The sequence below is a fragment of the Schistocerca nitens genome, chromosome 3, assembly GCF_023898315.1.
Source record: "Schistocerca nitens isolate TAMUIC-IGC-003100 chromosome 3, iqSchNite1.1, whole genome shotgun sequence".
In the NCBI taxonomy this organism is placed as follows: Eukaryota; Metazoa; Arthropoda; class Insecta; order Orthoptera; family Acrididae; genus Schistocerca; species Schistocerca nitens.
Genome location: NC_064616.1, coordinates 632,792,132 through 632,811,521, shown reverse-complemented (window position 1 = coordinate 632,811,521; position 19,390 = coordinate 632,792,132). Strand labels below are relative to the sequence as shown.

Below are 19,390 nucleotides of genomic sequence, written 5' to 3'. Positions count from 1 at the left end.
TGTGCCAGAATGCAATTATCTCATGGGATGGAAGCAGCAATCTGGAGGGGCCAGGGAAGGGAAAGGGACAGTAGTGTATGGCTGGGGGGAGAAAGGAACACTGCCTGGTGGAGTGTGCAGTGACTAAAATGCCAACAAGTGCAGCATTAGGAGGTTGTTGAACAGGAAAGTGGGGAAAAAACAATGTGGGGAAAGATAGGCAGGTGCATTGGTAGAGAGAGCAAACAAAGAGGGTTGGAGACGAGAATGGGGTGAAGATGATAGGAGAGAGGGGGCGGAAACTGTTGGGTGGACATTGTGGGGACAGTGTGTTATCTTAGGTTCATTGATGATACCTTCATGATCTGGAGTTTGGGTCAAGACACTGTATCTTCATTCCTTCACAACCTCAACACCTCCTCTCCCATCCATTTCACCTGGTCCTCCCACGCTCAGTGTACCACCTTCATAGATGTTGACCTCCTCCTCTCTGATGGCTCCATCCACACCTCTGTCCACATTAAACTCACCAGCCACCAACACTACCTGCATTTTGACAGCTGTCATCCCTCACACACCAAAAAATCCCTCTATACAGTCTAGCCGCCCAGGAATGTTGTCTCTGCAGTGAAAAGAACTGCCTTGCCCAGTATGCTGAGTGTCTGACCAAGACCTTTACAGACGGGCACTACCCCCAGACCTAGTCCACAAACAGATCGTGCCATTTCCCCTCATAGTGCCAATCCTCCCACCGTCCCCAAGAACCAGCCTCAACATTCACTGCTCTCATAATTTTCCCAGCCTCACTCGTCAGTAACATACTGTCTCCATACCCTCCACCCTGCAGTTTCCACCCCTCTGTCCTGTCACCTCCTCGTCATTCTCATCTCTGGCCTCTTTGTTTGCCACCTTCTGCCAATGCACCCACCCATGTTTCCCTGCAACTCTCCTTTTTTTCCCCCAACTCCCTGCCCCACAAACTCCTGATGCTGCACCTGTTGGCATTCTAGTCTCTGCACACTCCGCCAGACATTGTCCCTCTCTCCCCCCACTCATACACTACTATCCCTTCCCCTTCCCCGCCCCCTCCAGATTGCTGCTTCCATCCATGAGACAATTGCATTCTGGCCCGAGCTGCTGTAGTTGGGGGTCATGGGTGCATGAGGTGTGCTTGCTTCTGTGTATGAGTGTTTCTCTTTTTGCTGGTGAAGGCTGTGGCTGAAAGATTTGTGTAAGTGTCTTTTAATTGTGCCTGTCTGCAACTTAATTTGTCTTCTTTATGGTAAGTAGCAATCTACTTTTTACTATATTTTTGATATTCCTACCTGGAGTTTCCATTGTTCAACAATTTAAGTTTGGGAGCCAAATGTATCGTTGTACGTGTAGTTTTTAATTGATACCAGAACAGAAAAAAATAGTCTGTGATCACTCACAATTCCTATTAAAATCAAACATAAAGATGTACAAAGCTGGCTCACTGAATTATTTTTATAAATTTTTAAGACAACTTGCAATCATGATGTATTAAAATGACTGTTTGGTAGTGTAGCACATTATTGTATATAGAAAAATTAGTTTTAATGCTATATAAAATACACGTGGAAGCTATAATGGCCCCCCATGTTCCACAAGACTTGGCACATCTATCGTAGTGTTCTTTATCACTTGAGGACAGTTTAGGTGCGGATTATTATTAAATACCAATAGTAGATTGCACATTACACTGAGCATATGTAAAAGAGCTTAAGGATGAATGAAAAGATAATTACCAGTCTAGTTCACAGATTTAAATTTGAAGCATATTATTTATTGGGGGCAGTGCATATATATACTATGTGATCAATGGCTGAAAATGACTTACAAGTTCATGATGCTCTCCATCGGTAATGCTGGAATTCAGTGTGGTGTTGGCCAACCATTAGCCTTGATGACAGCTTCCACTCTCAAAGGCATATGTTCAATCAGGTGCTGGAAGGTTTCTTGGGGAGTTGCAGCCCATTCTTCACGGAAAGCTGCTCTGAGGAGAGGTATCGATGTCAGTCTGTGAGGCCTGGCACCAAGTCGGCATTCCAAAACATCCAAAGGTGTTCTGTAGGATTCAGGTTAGGACTCTGTACAGGCCAGTCCCTTACAGCGATGTTATTGTCTTGTAACCACTCTGCTAGGGGCTGTGCACTATGAACAGTGCTCGATCATGTTGAAAGTTGCAGTCACCATCCCTGAATTGATCTTCAACAGTGGGAAGCAAGAAGGTGCTTAAAACATCAGTGTAGACCTGTGCTGTGATAGTGCCACGCAAAACAACAAGGGGTGCAAGCCCCCTCCATGAAAAACACAGCCACACCATAACACCACCGCCTGCGAATTTTACTGTTGGCACTACACACGCTGGCAGATGACATTCACCGGGCTTTTGCCATACCCACACCCTGCCATCGAATCGCCATATTGTGTACTGTGATTTGTCACTCCACACAGGGTTTTTCCACTGTTCAATTGTCCAGTGTTTACGCTCCTTACACCAAGCGAGGCATCGTTTGGCATTTACTGGCTTGTTGTGTGGCTTATGAGCAGCCGCTCGACCATGAAATCCAATTTTTCTCCCCTCTCCTAACTGTCGTAGTACTTGCAGTGGATCCTAATGCAGTTTGGAATTCCTGTCTGAATAGATGTCTGCCTATTACACTTTACAACCCTCTTCAACTGTTGGCGGTCTCTGTCAGTCAACAGATGAGGTCGGCCTGGATATGTCCCTTCATATTTCCACTTCTCTGTCACATTGGAAACAGTGGACCTAGGGATGTTTAGGAGTGTGGAAATCTCACATACAGACGTATGACACAAGTGACACCCATTCACCTGACCATGTTCAAAGCCCGTGAGTACTGCGGAGTGCCCCATTCTGCTCTCTCACAATATCTAATGACTACTGAGGTCGCTGATATGGAGTGCCTGGCAGTATGTGGCAATACAGTGCACCTAATATGAAAAACACTAGTAATTAACACCACTAGAGGCTGCCCACAAGGAGGAGTTTTGTCCCCTCTATTGTGGAATCTAGTGGTGAACGAACTCATTGTGAAATTAAATTCCAGACAATGCTTCTGCCAAGGATACGCAGATGATCTTGTCATAGTAACACTTGGCAAATTTACTGATACACTTAGAAATATGGCACAAGGAAATTTGGACATTGTGCAAAATTGGTGCATTAAACAGGATTTGAGGGTTAATCCTAAGAAGACTGTTGTGGTGTGATTTATGAAGAGACATATTCAACTTTCAAGTTGAAATCTAAAGCTCTTCAATGAAACTCTACCTATGAAGGGGATAGTGAAGTGGATAGTGAAATATCTAGGGGTAACCTTAGATGAGAAGGTAACATGGACCCCTCACATTAAGAGTATCTGCTCCAAGGCAAAAAGTACTCTAGTGAGTACTAAAAGGGCTTGTGGCAAAAACTGGGGCCTAAGCCCCAGGAGTATGCACTGGATATACACCACAGTGGTCAGACATAGGATTTCCCACAGGGCCGTAGTGTGGTGGAAGAAAATGAACAGTGGGTTGCAGCTAAAGAGCTTGCTAAGGTGCAGAAATTGGTGTGCTTAGCCATAACAGGCGGAATTAGCAGCACACCAACCGCTGGAATGGAAGCCATGCTGGACCTGCCTCCACTACACCTTTGGGTCACAGTCTTAAAACTGGCAAAAACTGGGTCTCATTTGGATATCCAGAATCACACACTAATGTAGTGAGTGAGGTAAATATAGGAATGGCTGGGGAAATGCCTGCCGACTATATAATAACTCCCAACTGCTTCGACAAGCCTTACAATATAATAATTGGAAGCAGGGAGCAGTGGTAAAAAACAGTTCAACACCATACAGGGGACATCTTTTGGTTCACTGATGGATCGAAAATAGACCAAGGCGTTGGGGCAGGGGTGTATGGGGTTCAGCCAAGACTGGAGGGCATCATCTCTCTAGGAAAACTGGCCTCTGTGTTTCAAGCTGAAATTACTGTAATCAGGGCATGTGTGGAGGAGAATATGCATAGGTGCTACAAGGACCATAACATCTACATCTGTTCAGACAGCCAGGCAGCTCTGAAATCATTGGCAGCTCCTGCAACAAGATCTATGATTGTTGCAGAATGCTACAGGGCTCTGGTGGAGCTAGGGGGAAGCAATAGTGCAAACCTAGTGTGGGTCCCTGGCCACCCAGGGATCTGTGACAATGAACAAGCCAACAGATTGGCTAGGATTGGGGCAACCTGTCCTGACAGTCACCAAGGCTATGATTAAATTAGAGCTACAGAACTGGCTTAGGAAACAGCACATAGGATATTGGACCAAGGTCCATAAACAAAAACATAGTAAGGTAATGATGCCCAAGCCATGTTTTAAAAGAAGTTCTGTAATCCTGGCATTGAACAGGAAAGAGATCAAACTCATGACTGGACTGATGACTGGCCATGGGAATTTCAAAGAACACCTACACACAATGGGTATAACGGAAGAGGACCCTAAATGTAGGATCTGTGATGAGGGTGAAGAAACTGCATCACACCTAATCTTCGAATGCATGGCATTGGAGAGTAAAAGATACAGAATCTTTGGGACAACTAGACCTGCAGAAATTGTGTCTAACCAAAAACTGGTAGAGGGACTCCTTGAACTATTTAAGTGCACTGGTTGGCTTTACTAGATAGGCAGGGAGCAATACTGCACAATAAAATTAGTTTCGGTGCGGGTAGTGGCAGGTTAGACCTATGCTGTTTTAGCTTCCCTGTTAAAATCAAATCAATATGAAAAACGTATGTTTTGGGGGGTGTCCGGATACTTTTGATCACATAGTGTAAGAGACCATCTTTGACAATGTTATGAACTTACAGAGGGCTGAGAAGATTTTAATTCAATGTGCAGTTGAACATGGAAGAACACCTTGTGATAAGAAACTAAAGTGTTTAAGGACTGAAAAGAGAGAGAGGGAGGGGAGCTTGGAGGGGGGGGGGGGGCATATGATGCCTCTTTCCTCGTGCACTACTGCATATGCATATGAACAAAAATGCATGCACAAAAATTGGTGGATTGAACATACTGTACTCAAACACACTATTGTGTCCACATGTTTGCTATTTGTTCAAGCAGTCTGCTATGCATCCATTTCATTTGTGTATTTTTGATGAAAAGAAACAAAAAAGAAAACACAAAGGCAGCTATGGATGAAATAACTGCTTCTTTTCTAATTTCCTACTCTGAGATTTATCATTACAATAATATGATTGTCAAGTATTAAATAAAAAGTATCCACTCAAGGCACATATCAAACTTTTGTTCAAATAATTTTTAGATGTGGTGTTCCGTATGACTTCTTTTTGTCTGCAATCATCTATAAATGTTAGCATGCTTTCTTTGTCCTAACAGACATTGTTGCACATAAATTGCCTTAAAGCATAACCTCAATACACTGCACAATGAAGCACATATGGGCCTCAGTTGCCTGTCGTCTGCTAAACAGTGCAAGAGATTCCCATCTAACATGGAAAGCAATGCACTTTGATTTTTGCCCTCCAATTTGAAGAAATTACGCATGCACAAATAAATGAGTGTGTGCTGTTGCACACGTGCAAAGTTGAACAGAAAAAAGACATCATGTGGAGGCACCGAGAGAGAGAGAGAGAGAGAGAGAGAGAGAGAGAGAGAGAGAGAGAGAGAGAATATGCTTGTTCTGTGGATCTCTGTGAAACTACGTGACAAACTTGCTAAACTGCACAAGTCTTCCATGCTATTGTCATTCTACAGAAAATCCTGAGGAGAACGCTAATTTTTATGATGTAATTCTCTGACTGATCAGCAAAAACATTCAATACTACATTAACATTTCCATGGATACACAACAAAAACAGTTTTAGTTATATATAGTGACTAATTAGCTGTTGAAAGAGCGTCAATCAAAATTCAGAGCTAACGTTAAACTTGGATGCCTCTCTAATTTGGTGCAGTTTTGCATGTACTAAGTTTCCCCTTCTTCACCACACCAATAAATTAGCAGGACTGAGTTGCACCTTAAATTATGACATGTCTTTGTTCACATTCAGATACATATTCAGTTGTTCCTTTTTGATTTATGTAGAGTGGTCCATCTAACATGAACACTGTAAAATTTCTGCCACTGTTGCAGATAGTGAAATACACTTTAAATGGGAGTGTGTTAATGTTCAAGTATTTTGCTACCTGGTTAACTCTCAAAATGTGTTTCATTTACTGGATATGGAACCAACAATATTTTTTTAATGGAACTATCTGTTTAAAGACTGAAAGAGTGCAAAATTTGGTGGAGGCTGTGGTAATCGTCAGACTGAAGTCTGTAAAGACAGCACTTATTCAGCTCTACTTCCTTGGTAAATATAATGTAACTGGTCTGAAACTGCACTGTGCCATATATGTGTAATCAGTGTAGAAATTTTAGTGTGTCCACATTAGATACACAGTCCTGTATATCAAGTTAAAACAGATAAAAATGTAGTTGAAGATATAACCATTGTCGGGAATATAAATCCTAATGTCATTTCAGTAGAAGATGGGAAGGAAAAAATCTTGAATACAATAACAGTAAATGCACTCACACTATTCACTGTAACTCGCAATCTGCATGCAGGATTGTGAGGAGGAGGGGGGTTGTGGTCGATGAGTACCATCGTATTTGTTAATCTAGGTTGAATCTGTTGACCATGAGGTGACTGTTGACCCGTACTGTCATTTCGCGAGTACAAGGGGCATCCACAAAGGCACTGACAGAATGGATGTCTCCAGACACAATAGTGCAGCAGCTGAGTACAACCCTACTTCCAAGAAACTGTGGTGCTCACTGATATAAAACCTGGCGTGACAGTACATGGTGCAGTGGTGTGCCTGGATCAGTAGACCAATTTAGATGAAGATGCATGACAGTTGCAGTGATATTGCAGCTGTGGCTCTGTCGGTGGAGACATAAATGCAAAAGAATTCTTGGCAACTTCCAATACAGTAAAATCATTGACAGCTGTGTTAGTGTACTTTAGAGTGATGCAATGCAGTGTTGACACACTTTTACTCCTTAACTCATAAACACAGTTACACCAGTCAACTGACCATCTTTACAACACTACATACACACCTAATCCTACTATATTTAAATACATATGTAGTTTACTGCACTACCTTCTGCTCACTGATACAGTTGGACGGCCCTCTTACCGTAGCTGACCTTGCACATACACCAAAATAAATTCTGTTCGAGCCATCCTTTCGGCTTGCAGCATGTAATGGATTATTTCACCAGTATCCATCTAACATTGACTGAGGATCCTTTATGACTGTAAGTGGTCTTGGATGAGGTTTTACCCAGAATGCATTGTGTCTTCTTTTGATGACAGCTCCAGCCTTCTTAGATGAAAAAAACAAATAAATAGAAAATATCTTCTTTCACATTCCATGCAAATCAGACAGCTGTATCAGTGTATTTAGTATCTTGCAAAGTGCATATTTTCTTCTTTACTCCAATGACACTCCTTTCCTTCAAACAAACTTCAGGAATCTTCTCCTTCAGATCACTGTCAGCCATAATCAGCTGCAACTGCATAATTTGCTTCTGCTTCACTCTTCTTTGCTACTTGCATTTTAAATATCACTTCATCCCCATGTATGTCACATTGCACCTGCAAATTATTACCACAGAAGTTGACCAGAGTTTCTCAGTTGTTTAACTGCTCCATGTCCATGACCAAGACAAAGCATATACACAACTGTGGAACCACAAAACGCACTATTATCATATTCTCAGTACTACAAGCTCAATCTTAATCTTTCCAAATGCATATGCAGTGCATATTCCACATATAGGAAACATAGGTAGCTTCAGTATATCCTTCAGTTGTTTCTGAAATTGGAATGAAATAGTACTTATTTGTCTCGCTGTTGAGCAGTGTATCTTGTTTGCAGGCCATTAATTTTGCATCAATTATTGGTAATAAAATTTATTTTGTAATTGATTCCATTTCCAGTACCAATACATTTTCCTCTTATTCCATTGCCAGTTTATGCTACTATTTGTAATTGTGATGACGCATTGTTCTACACTATTTCTGGCTGATTTGCATTGAAAACTTATTTTTGTGGGCGTCTTTGTACTCATTCACTTCTCCACATTGTACCCAGTGCTCCTCTTACACTGTTGTGGCAATAATTTTTGCATAAATACTGCTTGTGCTGACATAGTACTACTCTTTACATAACATGCTCTGTTTGTGCCCCTTCCAGACTATCCTGTGGTGAATACCCTTGGTCATTCATTATCAAAAATTCCTTGCCCGATGTTCCTAATTATTATGGCTATCTTTCCTGTGCTTGAGACCTGTTGTCTCTGTTTTATTCAGTAATGCACACTTTCACAGTTTCTCTTTGAGGAATTTGTTTCATTTTGTTATGTTGTAACTACAATCAGGTCCAAATCTGAAAGCGGAGTCATATTATGAACACCAATGTATGGCCAGAACATAACTGAATTCCTGGACCAAAAGTGTCTGTATTTATACAAACATAAAATATTCCAGAATCTAAATAGCGAATGTTCCAGAAATGATGAAACCCAGAGCACATCAGCCAGTTACTCTACACTGCATGCAGCACAGCTCGCAACAATATCATTGCAAGATGTGATTTTGAAATGAGTCCTTTACAGGACTATCAAGGTATACATTTTTATTCCAATATATTTTCACATAATCCACCAGTATTCCATTGTATCTGGAATACAATGGATGGGTTCAACTATGTTTATTTTCTTGGCTCATATTGTTTGTTCAATGTTTATCCTATAGATAACCTAAGACAAAATGAGTTTCATCTTTTCATTCCATGTGACAGGAAATGCACGTATGAATTTCTTCATGAAGCCTATTAGATGCTCATTAGTCAACAAATTAAATGACCGGAACTGATGTGTGCCCTGCTCAAACAATTATAAACTTCCAGAATGAGATTTTCACTCTGCAGCGGAGTGTGCGCTGATATGAAACTTCCTGGCAGATAAAGTTTGGAAGGTAGGAGGCGAGATACTGGCAGAAGTAAAGCTGTGAGTACCGGGTGTGAGTCGTGCTTCGGTAGCTCAGATGGTAGAGCACTTGCCCGCGAAAGGCAAAGGTCCCGAGTTCGAGTCTCGGTCGGACACACAGTTTTAATCTGCCAGGAAGTTTCATATCAGCGCACACTCCGCTGCAGAGTGAAAATCTCATTCTGGAAACCTCCCCCAGGCTGTGGCTAAGCCATGTCTCTGCAATATCCTTTCTTTCAGGAGTGCTAGTTCTGCAAGGTTCGCAGGAGAGCTTCTGTAAAGTTTGGAAGGTGGGAGACGAGATACTGGCAGAAGTAAAGCTGTGAGTACCGGGCGTGAGTCGTGCTTTGGTAGCTCAGATGGTAGAGCACTTGCCCGCGAAAGGCAAAGGTCCCGAGTTCGAGTCTTGGTCGGGCACACAGTTTTAATCTGCCAGGAAGTTTCAATTTTAAACTTGCCTTCCAACTGAGGAAGCTGCCAGTTCTCTTTTATACTCTTCAATGCACATCATTCAAAAGATCCTTCCCTACTTTGTTACAAAAATGGATCATTCTGGGCATTTTGTTTGCCAAATCTACAGATCTTGCCCAGTTCATTGCATTTGATTGGTAGCTGCCATTTGATATCATTTACTAGACCTGTAAAGTTTTCCCCAGCAAGCTTCACACATCCTCCCTACTTCCCCTGTGGCAGTTTTCCATTCTGCTCAAATACATACCTCTCTCCTGTACATTACCAGTGGTTGATTCCCCTGGAGTTGCTTTGATGTCTTCAAGTTTAACATCTATCTGTTTCGTCCCATGTGACAGCCCATCAGTAGTTTTCTGCAGTTCTTGTTCCTGATGTAACTCTTGTTTGTTTAATCCCACTAATCTGTGCAGCTTGCAGTTTGATACTAAGTTCCTCCTTAAGGTTTCCACTTATTATTTTTTTCCTACTGCCAATTAATAGCAGCATCTTTCTTCTACCATCTCTGTAGTCCTAAAAACATCTCTAGTCCATGGCAGTCTCTACTTATATTCACTTCACAAATTGTGTAAGCATACCCTTAACAACATAGTAACTTGTGAAATTAGGTACGGCTCTGCTTCACTACACACTTACTGTACATATCAATCACATGTTGCTACCACATATCACTATGACAAAACTTCGGCTCCTGATGTTCAGCTCCAATCAGCAATAATCCAAATGCGAGATCCCAAGATGGTTGTCAATAAATCACACAAATTTCAGTGAAGTAGGTATGAATTGGTATGCATTGCTTTAAGCAACACAGTAACTTCCATGAAACTGGAAACAGATCTCACATCATAATTGTAGTGAACAGAGTCTCTGTGTCATAGTTGGGGCAACCCTGTTTATATTGTTCATGTGCTGCCAACTGGACATTCTCAAAAGTATCAGCTGATGCTGTCTCCAGCTGCTAGTCAACTTGCATTCTGCAGATGTTAAAACATTGTTCTTTAAATGTGATATGTTATTTTCAACATTAAAATGTAAAGTACAAATTAATGGCATCACAATCTCAAATGGAACTAGTCTGTCACCTCACAAGCTGGTTGATTGTCATGCCCACATAAAATACTGAACAGTGGTTGCAGAAAAGCTGGTATATGACATAGCTATTTATCAGGTGTCAGTGCCTCTTGTGGGTAGGTTACATTAGCAACAGGACTGGTGTAGGTTTTTTTGGGTGAATGTACACGAGTCTTGCACTGGGATCTTTTAGGTTGATATGACCCTTATGGCAGTGGCGTAGCAGCAGGAATGGCATATGGGTGGACCAGGACATCGAAAAGGTTGGGCAAGTTGCCAAATACCATTGTGGAAGGAGTAAGAGTCATTTGGGGACAGTATTTCTTGTTCTATGGCCCATCACAAGGAGTTTGAAGGCCTGGCAGAGGATGGGATATACGCCAATTCAGTTTTTATTGTGTAGTTGAATATTCTTCTACATCAAATTGACTGGTTTGGTTGGAGTGTCAAAAGCATAGGAACATAGGTAGCAGTCATCCACCGCTGTAGTAGCCCTTGGGCGGCCTAAGCGAGGCATGTCATCGACAGTTCCTGTCTCTCTGTATCTCCTCCATCACTTTGGTTCACTCCGAGATGGCTGGACACTTCCCTTGTTGAGAGCCCTTCCTGGCTCAAAGTAACAATGTGGATGCAATCGAACCATGGTATTGACCATCTAGGCAGGGTTGAACTACAGCCAACACGAGCCGTGTACCTCCTTCCTGGCGGAATGACTGGAACTGATCAGCTGTTGGACCTCATCTGTCTAATAGTTGCTGCTTATGCATGGTTGTTTACGCCTTTGGGCGGGTTTAGTGACATCTCTGAACAGTCAAAGGGACTGTGTCTGTGATACAATATCCACAGTCAACGTCTGTCTTCAGGAGTTCTGGGAACTGGGGTGATGCAAAACTTTTTTTGGTGTGTGTATATCCCTCAAAGGAAAAATAGATAAAGATAAGAATATAGGTGGTAGATCTAGAACTGACAGGAGGTTGGGAAATGTGTAGTATTGAATGATACCTAGATCATAGGCATTGGCTATTATGTATAGGGAGATACTCTGAAGGTAGTGGAGTAGCCACTGTGGACAGGTGGTGATTGAATTAATTGCTGTATTTAAAATAGGAAGCAAACATGTTAAATACTTTTAGCTCATAAATTTCTATGCAAGTTTGAAAAATTTTGCAGTAGAGAGTGTCTTCTTCTTCTTCTTCTCCTTCTCCTTCTCCCTTCTTCTCACGGAATTACAACCTTGTGTTGTTTTTAGCCTCCATTGTGCCCTCTCCAGCACAGATATCTGCCATCCTTGGACTCTGAGAGATTTTATAACTTCTTCCACATCATCTATCCATCATTTTCATGGCCTTCCTCACTGTTTTCTTCCATTTGGCCTCCATTCAAAAATCTTTTTAGTTGTTCTTCCAGTATCCATCCTGAGGACATGTCCAAGCCAGGCTATTCTTCTACTGCTTATAATTCTTACAATGTCAACTCCTTGTATGAGGTGGTCCAGCTCAGCGTTCGTCCTAGATCTCCAGAAACCATTATTATCCTGAACTGCCACATAGATCTTGCACCACACTCTTCATTCAAATATCTTGAGCTGCTGCTCATCATCACTCGTAAGCGTCCATGTTTTGCATCTGTAGGTTACAATTGGTCTGATCGTGACCTTATATAGTTACAGCTTCAGCTGCCTGTTTAATAACTTTGTGGCCAACAATTTCTTAAACGTGTGGAAGCATCTATTACCACTTACGATCTGCAGTTTTATTTCAGTTGACGTGGAATTTGTGCTGTTTAATATTAGAGTCCAAATAATCAAAGTTCTGCACATGTTCAAAATTGAAACCGCCTGCTGAAAGTCTATCCAAGTTATTATTTTCCTTCTTAGTTGAATTCATGTACTTAGTCTCTGTTTCATTTATAGAAAGGCCTCTAGGTTCTGTGGCTTCTTTCAGCTCAGCCACTGTGGTCAGGTGGTGATTGAATTAATTGCTGTCTTTATAATAGGAAGCAAACATATTAAATACTTTTAGCTCATAAATTTCTATACCTGTTTGAAAAATTTTGCAGTAGAGAGGTACTATTTTTAAATTATGTTTTTAAATGATGATTAAGTAGATGACGTGCATGTGTAGTAGATAGGATCAACATCTCCTACACTGGATATAGATAATATTTGATTCTATGTGCAATACCTTGTGAAGAAGACAGTTTTAAAACTGTCAAAACCATTTTTAAGGTTTACAAATGTGTATTTTGCATCTAGTTGGCTGTTATTTTCAGTCTATTGAAGTTCAGTTCGTTTCATTAGTGGAAAAGCACTTTTACACATGCATATGATTCCCAATGTACTGAAACTAGAGCAGCTATTTTAAACTACTGTGTGAATTGTTCACAAGGAAAATTCTTGTAGATTTCCAAATTTTAGGCAGTTCAAAACCTCCCCTACTCATACGATTACACCGAAAGTCAGTGAGCTGCAACTGAATTTCAGGAGGTACGTTTTTAATATCTGCCACAAAAGGAGTTTTAAAAATATTAAAATCAAATTCAAACCTATTTAAGTCACAAAATTTGCTGTCAAAGTTTTCACTTAGAGCCTGTATCACTGTAACAAAAATTCATCAAAATGTTCATTAGGTGTCTCTTTTATTATACTTTTTTCAGTTACAATTAGTCTAATATGTGGAAAGGGTATGCACACATGAACTTCCTGAAAATTGTGTTACACAGAACAGCAATTTTCTCTTGAAACCCAAAATGGTGTCAAGTACTTTGGTTGTTAGTTTATGTTTGCCCTGTGAAGTTGTGTTCAAGCCATTCAGGTGCTTGGTCAAGTCAATCATAGGGGGCAGGATGAGATACCTGCTGAGAGTCATCAAAATCTGTTGTCCTTGAACAAGTTCAAAAATGTTTGAAAACAACCCTTTACTCTGCTGGTGTTCTTCACAAAAATAAGGCACATTGCCATATTCACATTTGAGTTCTGCCCTGAAACTACTCATGCCCCAAACAATGTGATATATTAACTGTCTTTACAGCTATGTCAATGATGCCATTTATTTTGGCACATTTATCCAGCAGATTAACACAGTAAGAACACAGGGTATTGGTGGAATTTCCTACTGGATATCAACTTCTTTCAACTCTTTTTTCCTCATGAAAGCAGTGACACTAGACTTATGACCAATCATTCCAGCAGCTCCATCCACTGTGATTAACAAATGAGTTTCCCAACAAAAGTCGTTTTTTGGTTATGTTTTATAGGACCAATTTAAGTAATTCTTCCTGCTGTGTCTAGACAAGACAGTCTAGACACAAGGGAGGTAGCCGAAAGGGCACGCGTCAACTCAAGCCGTCTTGCGTTAAGTCTGAAACAGGATACGGGATGAAAGCTATAAAGAAAAGAACGGAGCTTCTCGTATACTTAACTTTAATTCTTTGTGGTACATTTCTCTTGATAATACAAGTGAGACTCTCTCCAGATATGGTTAGTGGCGCCTTGCTAGGTCGTAGCCATGGACTTAGCTGAAGGCTATTCTAACTGTCTCTCGGCAAATGAGGGAAAGGCTTCGTACGTGTAGTCGCTAGCAACGTCGTCCGTACAACTGGGGCGAGTGCTAGTAAGTCTCTCGAGACCTGCCGTGTGGTGGCGCTCGGTCTGCGATCACACAGTGGCGACACGCGGGTCCGACATGTACTAATGGACCGCGGCCGATTTAAAGCTACCACCTAGCAAGTGTGGTGTCTAGCGGTGACACCACACTTCCATCTATTTGAAATCAGCCCAACAACTCTCACAAACATGGCAAGATGAGGCACATCAGTTAGATTGGTGCTTTCATCCTAACACAAAAAATAGACAACGATATATTTATTCCCTGTCAGTGAGCTGTGCTTCCACATTGTTAACAATTTCTTCAATACATGTGCAAACCGTTCACCTTGAAATAGGAACTGTTTTGAAAATTCTCTGTCACTGAAAGGACATGCTGCTTTTGCTATTTTAAGAGCTATGTGATAGCTCAGCTTCATTGCAGTATCATTATGAATTGCATGGTTTTCTTTCAGTACATACATTACAATAGGACAGATTGATACTCCTTAAATAGGAGGCATATTTCAAAGTAGACTGTTGGATATTACTAAGCTGTCATACTAAGTCCTTTCATCTGATGTACGCACACACACACACACACACACACACACACACACACACTGTTGACTCCAGACACTAAAATAATTTGTGCCACAGTGCCTCTCTCTTTCTCTCTCTCTCTCTGTGTGTGTGTGTGTGTGTGTGTGTGTGTGTGTGTGTGTGCGCGCGCGCGCGCGCATCTAATGAAGGACTTAGTTGTAATTCTATCCTGGATTTTTACATCATATGGGTACTTGTTTGCCTCTGTTCTATCTTGGCTCAACACATTTGTTTTTTCATTTCTTCAGTATTTGAATTGATGACTAAGTTCTCACAAAATAGTCAGTCATGTTTCTTCACATTAAACTTCGTCAATATTGATAATTTTATATTATGAAAAAAATAAATAAATAAATAAAGAAAAAATAAAGAAAAGGGAGAACATGAGGAGAGTCACTTTGTATTTCGATAGAAAGGTAATTTTTTCGCACTGTGGACTGAAGCATATGGATTCATTTGATGTTTGTTTTGAAGACCTTAACTCCTGCTAGGCCATTTTTTTCTCACTACAAGTAATTCTGTCTTATTACCACAAATGAATCTTTAACATAGACAATCCTACCGTACTCAATGAAACTTCAGTTGATTATAAATCATATATACAGGATTGTTACAATGAGTAACTTGTCAGAGCTGAGGAATGTTTGTGTACCCAGTGTATCTGTAGCTTTACCAAGATTGAGTGCTGTGTGTAATCGTGAAAATGAACCTAAAATTTGCCAATAGGTGTTATGCAAGTATACACAGTTACATCATGCGGTATGTATAATAACAAAAATAACTGCAATAAAGATCAAAGTGTATGCAATAAGAACATTGACACAAAGAAAATATAGGAAAAAGTTTGAAATTGCCAAATTAGGCCATAAAGAATTGGTGAGTAATGTTTAATGCAAAAGGAGCACACTATTTTGTAATATAACCTGTTGTGAGAAAATTACAATAGATGGTTACTAATTTATTATACATGTCAGTATATAAAACTAAATAACTAAAAAACAGTGAGGAAAGAAGACTACCCTGATGTCGATAGAGTGCCATCTCCGTTGACATAAAGGCAGAAAAAGCCACTGTTGGACATGAAAGGGGCACTAGATGGTGGTAGATGACAGTGAAGCTCATGGTCTTTGAGTCAGAGTTGTCACAGCATGTCTGCTGTGCAGGTTTGCCAATAATAATTAAAGTAGTTCATCAAAAATACTAAAGAAATAATACTGATTAAACTCTCTCTCTGCCTGTTCAATACACAATCTGGAGCTCTCTTCCTATGGCTGTAAACTTCCAGGAAATATAATTTCCTTAGTTTGGGCACATCAAACAGCACCATCATTTCCTGTGTAATATCTTGCATTGCGTATCCTTCCTTACCAATGTGCACACCGAAGGTTGTCTCTTTTTTGGGTGTATGTTTGTTCTCTAAGGTGCATTTTGAGGGAATGGCCTATTTGGTCAATAAAATAGCAGTCATAGTCATTACAATTTATCCTATATACCCCCAGCTTATTAAACTTATCCCATTTGGGGCCTATTCAGTGATGTAGAAGAGTTTTTAACACATTCATTGCCTGAAAACCAATCCTTATATCTGTCTTATGAAAATATTTATTCAATCTTATGTGAAATTGGACTGTTATAGGCCATGGCTGTAAAACTAGTTTTCGTTTTACAATTGCTATCGTTACTAGGCAAGGCATTATTATTATTATTATATGTTCATTTTTTCTGTTTTCTATTTTTTTTTCTTGTTCTCGGATCTTAAGATGGTTGCTTAATGAACTGAAACAAGTCATCAAATTTCTATGCTTATTATGTATGCTATCTAGACAGTTAAACAAAAAACAAAAAATAATTTGTAACGAATTTTTGTCTTCGTTCTCCCCACCAACCTGACTATTCAATCCTTATCTTTAGTCTTTGATTACACTATTCATTTCTCTTCCTATTATTCCATTTCTTACTTCTTACTAAATTCTTATCTCTGAACTGAAGCTGGCATGATACTTACCACTGCTCTATCTTAGACCTCCTCCTCAATATGACATTACCCTCCCCTTCACTTTCATTTACGTCACCTCTTTTCGTCAAAGCAGATGGGTTCCTCTCTCCAGGGTCTGAGTAACCTACCTTTCCTTTGATCTTCCCCAACGTATCTTTCCCTCTTCCCCAAGAAGGGAACTGTAGGTTCCAAAAGTTAGGATAGGGTGTATTTTTATACATGTCTATCAGCAGCACTGATATTTTGTCTCGTGAGTATAATTACTGCCAGCAGTTCTTTCTTATGATTTTATAATTTTCTCAAGTGAATATTTCTTGTGATACAATTATGTTTTAATTAGACCAATAAGTACTCTTAACAGCTTTTGTTAGAATTCATGCAGCTCCACATTTTCAGCTGAGTGTTTGCCATTTTCTGAGTGCCTTGTTACCAGAATGCTGATTTATCTATGCTGTTAGTCTTCATGTACTAACTATAGTCAGGCCACTTAAATTTTCAGAATTAACACAGAGTTATGGAAATTAGTGATGTTGCTGAGTATCACTTAATGTTACCGTAGGACAGTAAGAATCAACCCATTTCTAATCTTGAGTAAATTCTGGGAAATACCTGAGAAACAGTGTTATATCATTTCACATTTTTATTGTTTTTGTTAACAATTTCAATAAAAAATCATTCAACTTTGATTTTGTTGTGTTATGTGAATAATAATACCATGACCTGTATTTCAGTGTCCCACTGTGCAACTCCTCATAGGATGACAGAACTATATTGATTGGCTTCAGAACCTGGGGCCAGTGGTTAGGTTGTATTAAAAGTTATCTCAAGCTAAAATTGTCTTGAAGAACCATTTTATTTTATTATGTCCACTAACCTGAAGTGTCTTTCATTGTAATTAGTGTTCACTTGTAATTCTGGAACAACACTGCATCATTTTTCAACAGAATACCAGTAGACAAATTTCTAGTGCAAAAGTTTCAGAAGAGAACATTTGTTCTCACTGGCAGATGTTTAAATGCAGTTTCCTAAAAGTGTACCATAATTACAAAGAACTATGTAATTCATTCTTTTCTGAGTAAGGCACAGTTTTATCAGATAGCTGCACCATCCGATCATAGTTTCCTGCTCATAATGTATTTAGAGGAAGGAATTTAATAGAAGCCTCTGTACTCAAGATTTTCCAATGCCACCAGCAGCTGAATAATCCTTGGCATACATATTACTCATTTTCAGCTGAAAAGACACACTATGTATTCATCCATGCTAATAAGAATGAGTACTTAAGCTGCACACAAGTTTTTGATTGGATGTTTAGACAATTAAAATTTAAATGCCATCCCTTATTCGAGTCCCAGTCCAGCACACAGTTTTCATCTGCCAGGAAGTATCAAGATATGAATTGCTTATAATTATGATCACATCAGTATGATGGTGTCATTCCATTGATGTGATATATTGTTCTGACATTATTTTGTGTGTACTATTATTTTAATTGTGTACATGATTTTTTCAGACCATATATGTCCATTGGTTCATTGGCTGACCAAGTCATTTACCCCCATACTGAAAAGGACATGAGAGACCGTGGGTTTACTGTGAAACATCTACAAAAATGCTTGGAGCTTGTTCATCTGGACTACATTGTAGAACGAGAAGGTGGCTGGCATGTTGTACTCGACTGGAAAGATGTTCTTTCTGGGGGTGAAAAGCAACGTATGGCAATGGCAAGACTTTTCTATCACAAGTAAGTTTTGACACAGCTCATATTGGTTATAGGGATTAAGTTTTGACTACTATATAAAGGGAATGCAGTGCCTGGCCCTTGCCCATTTCCTGAACTCCACAGTTGAAGTTTTGTCACTGTCTTCTTCATAGCTGAATTGCACCACACTACTTTTTGTAATTCAACAAGTTCCCCATCTTGCTCTCTTTAATTCAACCCAACTACAGGTGAGATGGAATGGTTTGCTTATAGAAAAATATGCTGGTGGGTCTTTGATGGTCCGTGTCTAATTTACTCCTAAATAAAATGGGGAAAAACTGTAATGAAATGTAAACTTTGAATGGCACTGTACACAATAGGGAAACTTAAGATAGAACAATAATTCTGGATAGTGTCATCAGTCGGATGTTTATGCTCCATTCTTCTGTCCTTTCTTCTGTCTCCGCATAGTGCACGATGACAGCTTTTTGTACTGTGGCATCAGAAGACATACTTCCACTATATAAAATCTGTTTATTCCAGATTAGAGAGAGACATGTTTCTCCTTCCAAGGTTAAAAAATCAATATGTTTACTATATTTTGCACTCATCAATATATGACTTAAAGAACCCAGTTGTAGAGTATATACCAACCACTTTTACCAAATCCTTTTGATGCAATGCAATAGGTTAATTAATGTTGAACCAGTGTTGAAGATGTACAAAGAAAACACACAAACTGAAAAACAGTCAAAATCCTAATTTTAGAAATGTATCTTACATTTCTTTATGTATTTAAAAATATTTGTTACAGCATGTGATAGAAAATCCAACAGTAACTGACACTGCTTACCGTTAACGCACCTGCTGCTCGACTACCAAACCTCTGTGCTTAA

At 39.8% G+C, this 19,390-nt stretch overlaps 1 protein-coding gene across 1 annotated transcript in view; it reads left to right on the top strand.

The window, feature by feature from the left end:
• The window catches only part of LOC126248578 (ATP-binding cassette sub-family D member), an 85,249-nt gene that overhangs the window by 49,471 nt on the left and 16,388 nt on the right, over positions 1-19,390 (top strand). Inside the window, exon 8 of the mRNA XM_049949684.1 lies at positions 18,306-18,536. Coding sequence (XP_049805641.1) covers positions 18,306-18,536 — 231 coding nt within the window. The remainder of the gene's footprint in view (positions 1-18,305; positions 18,537-19,390) is intronic.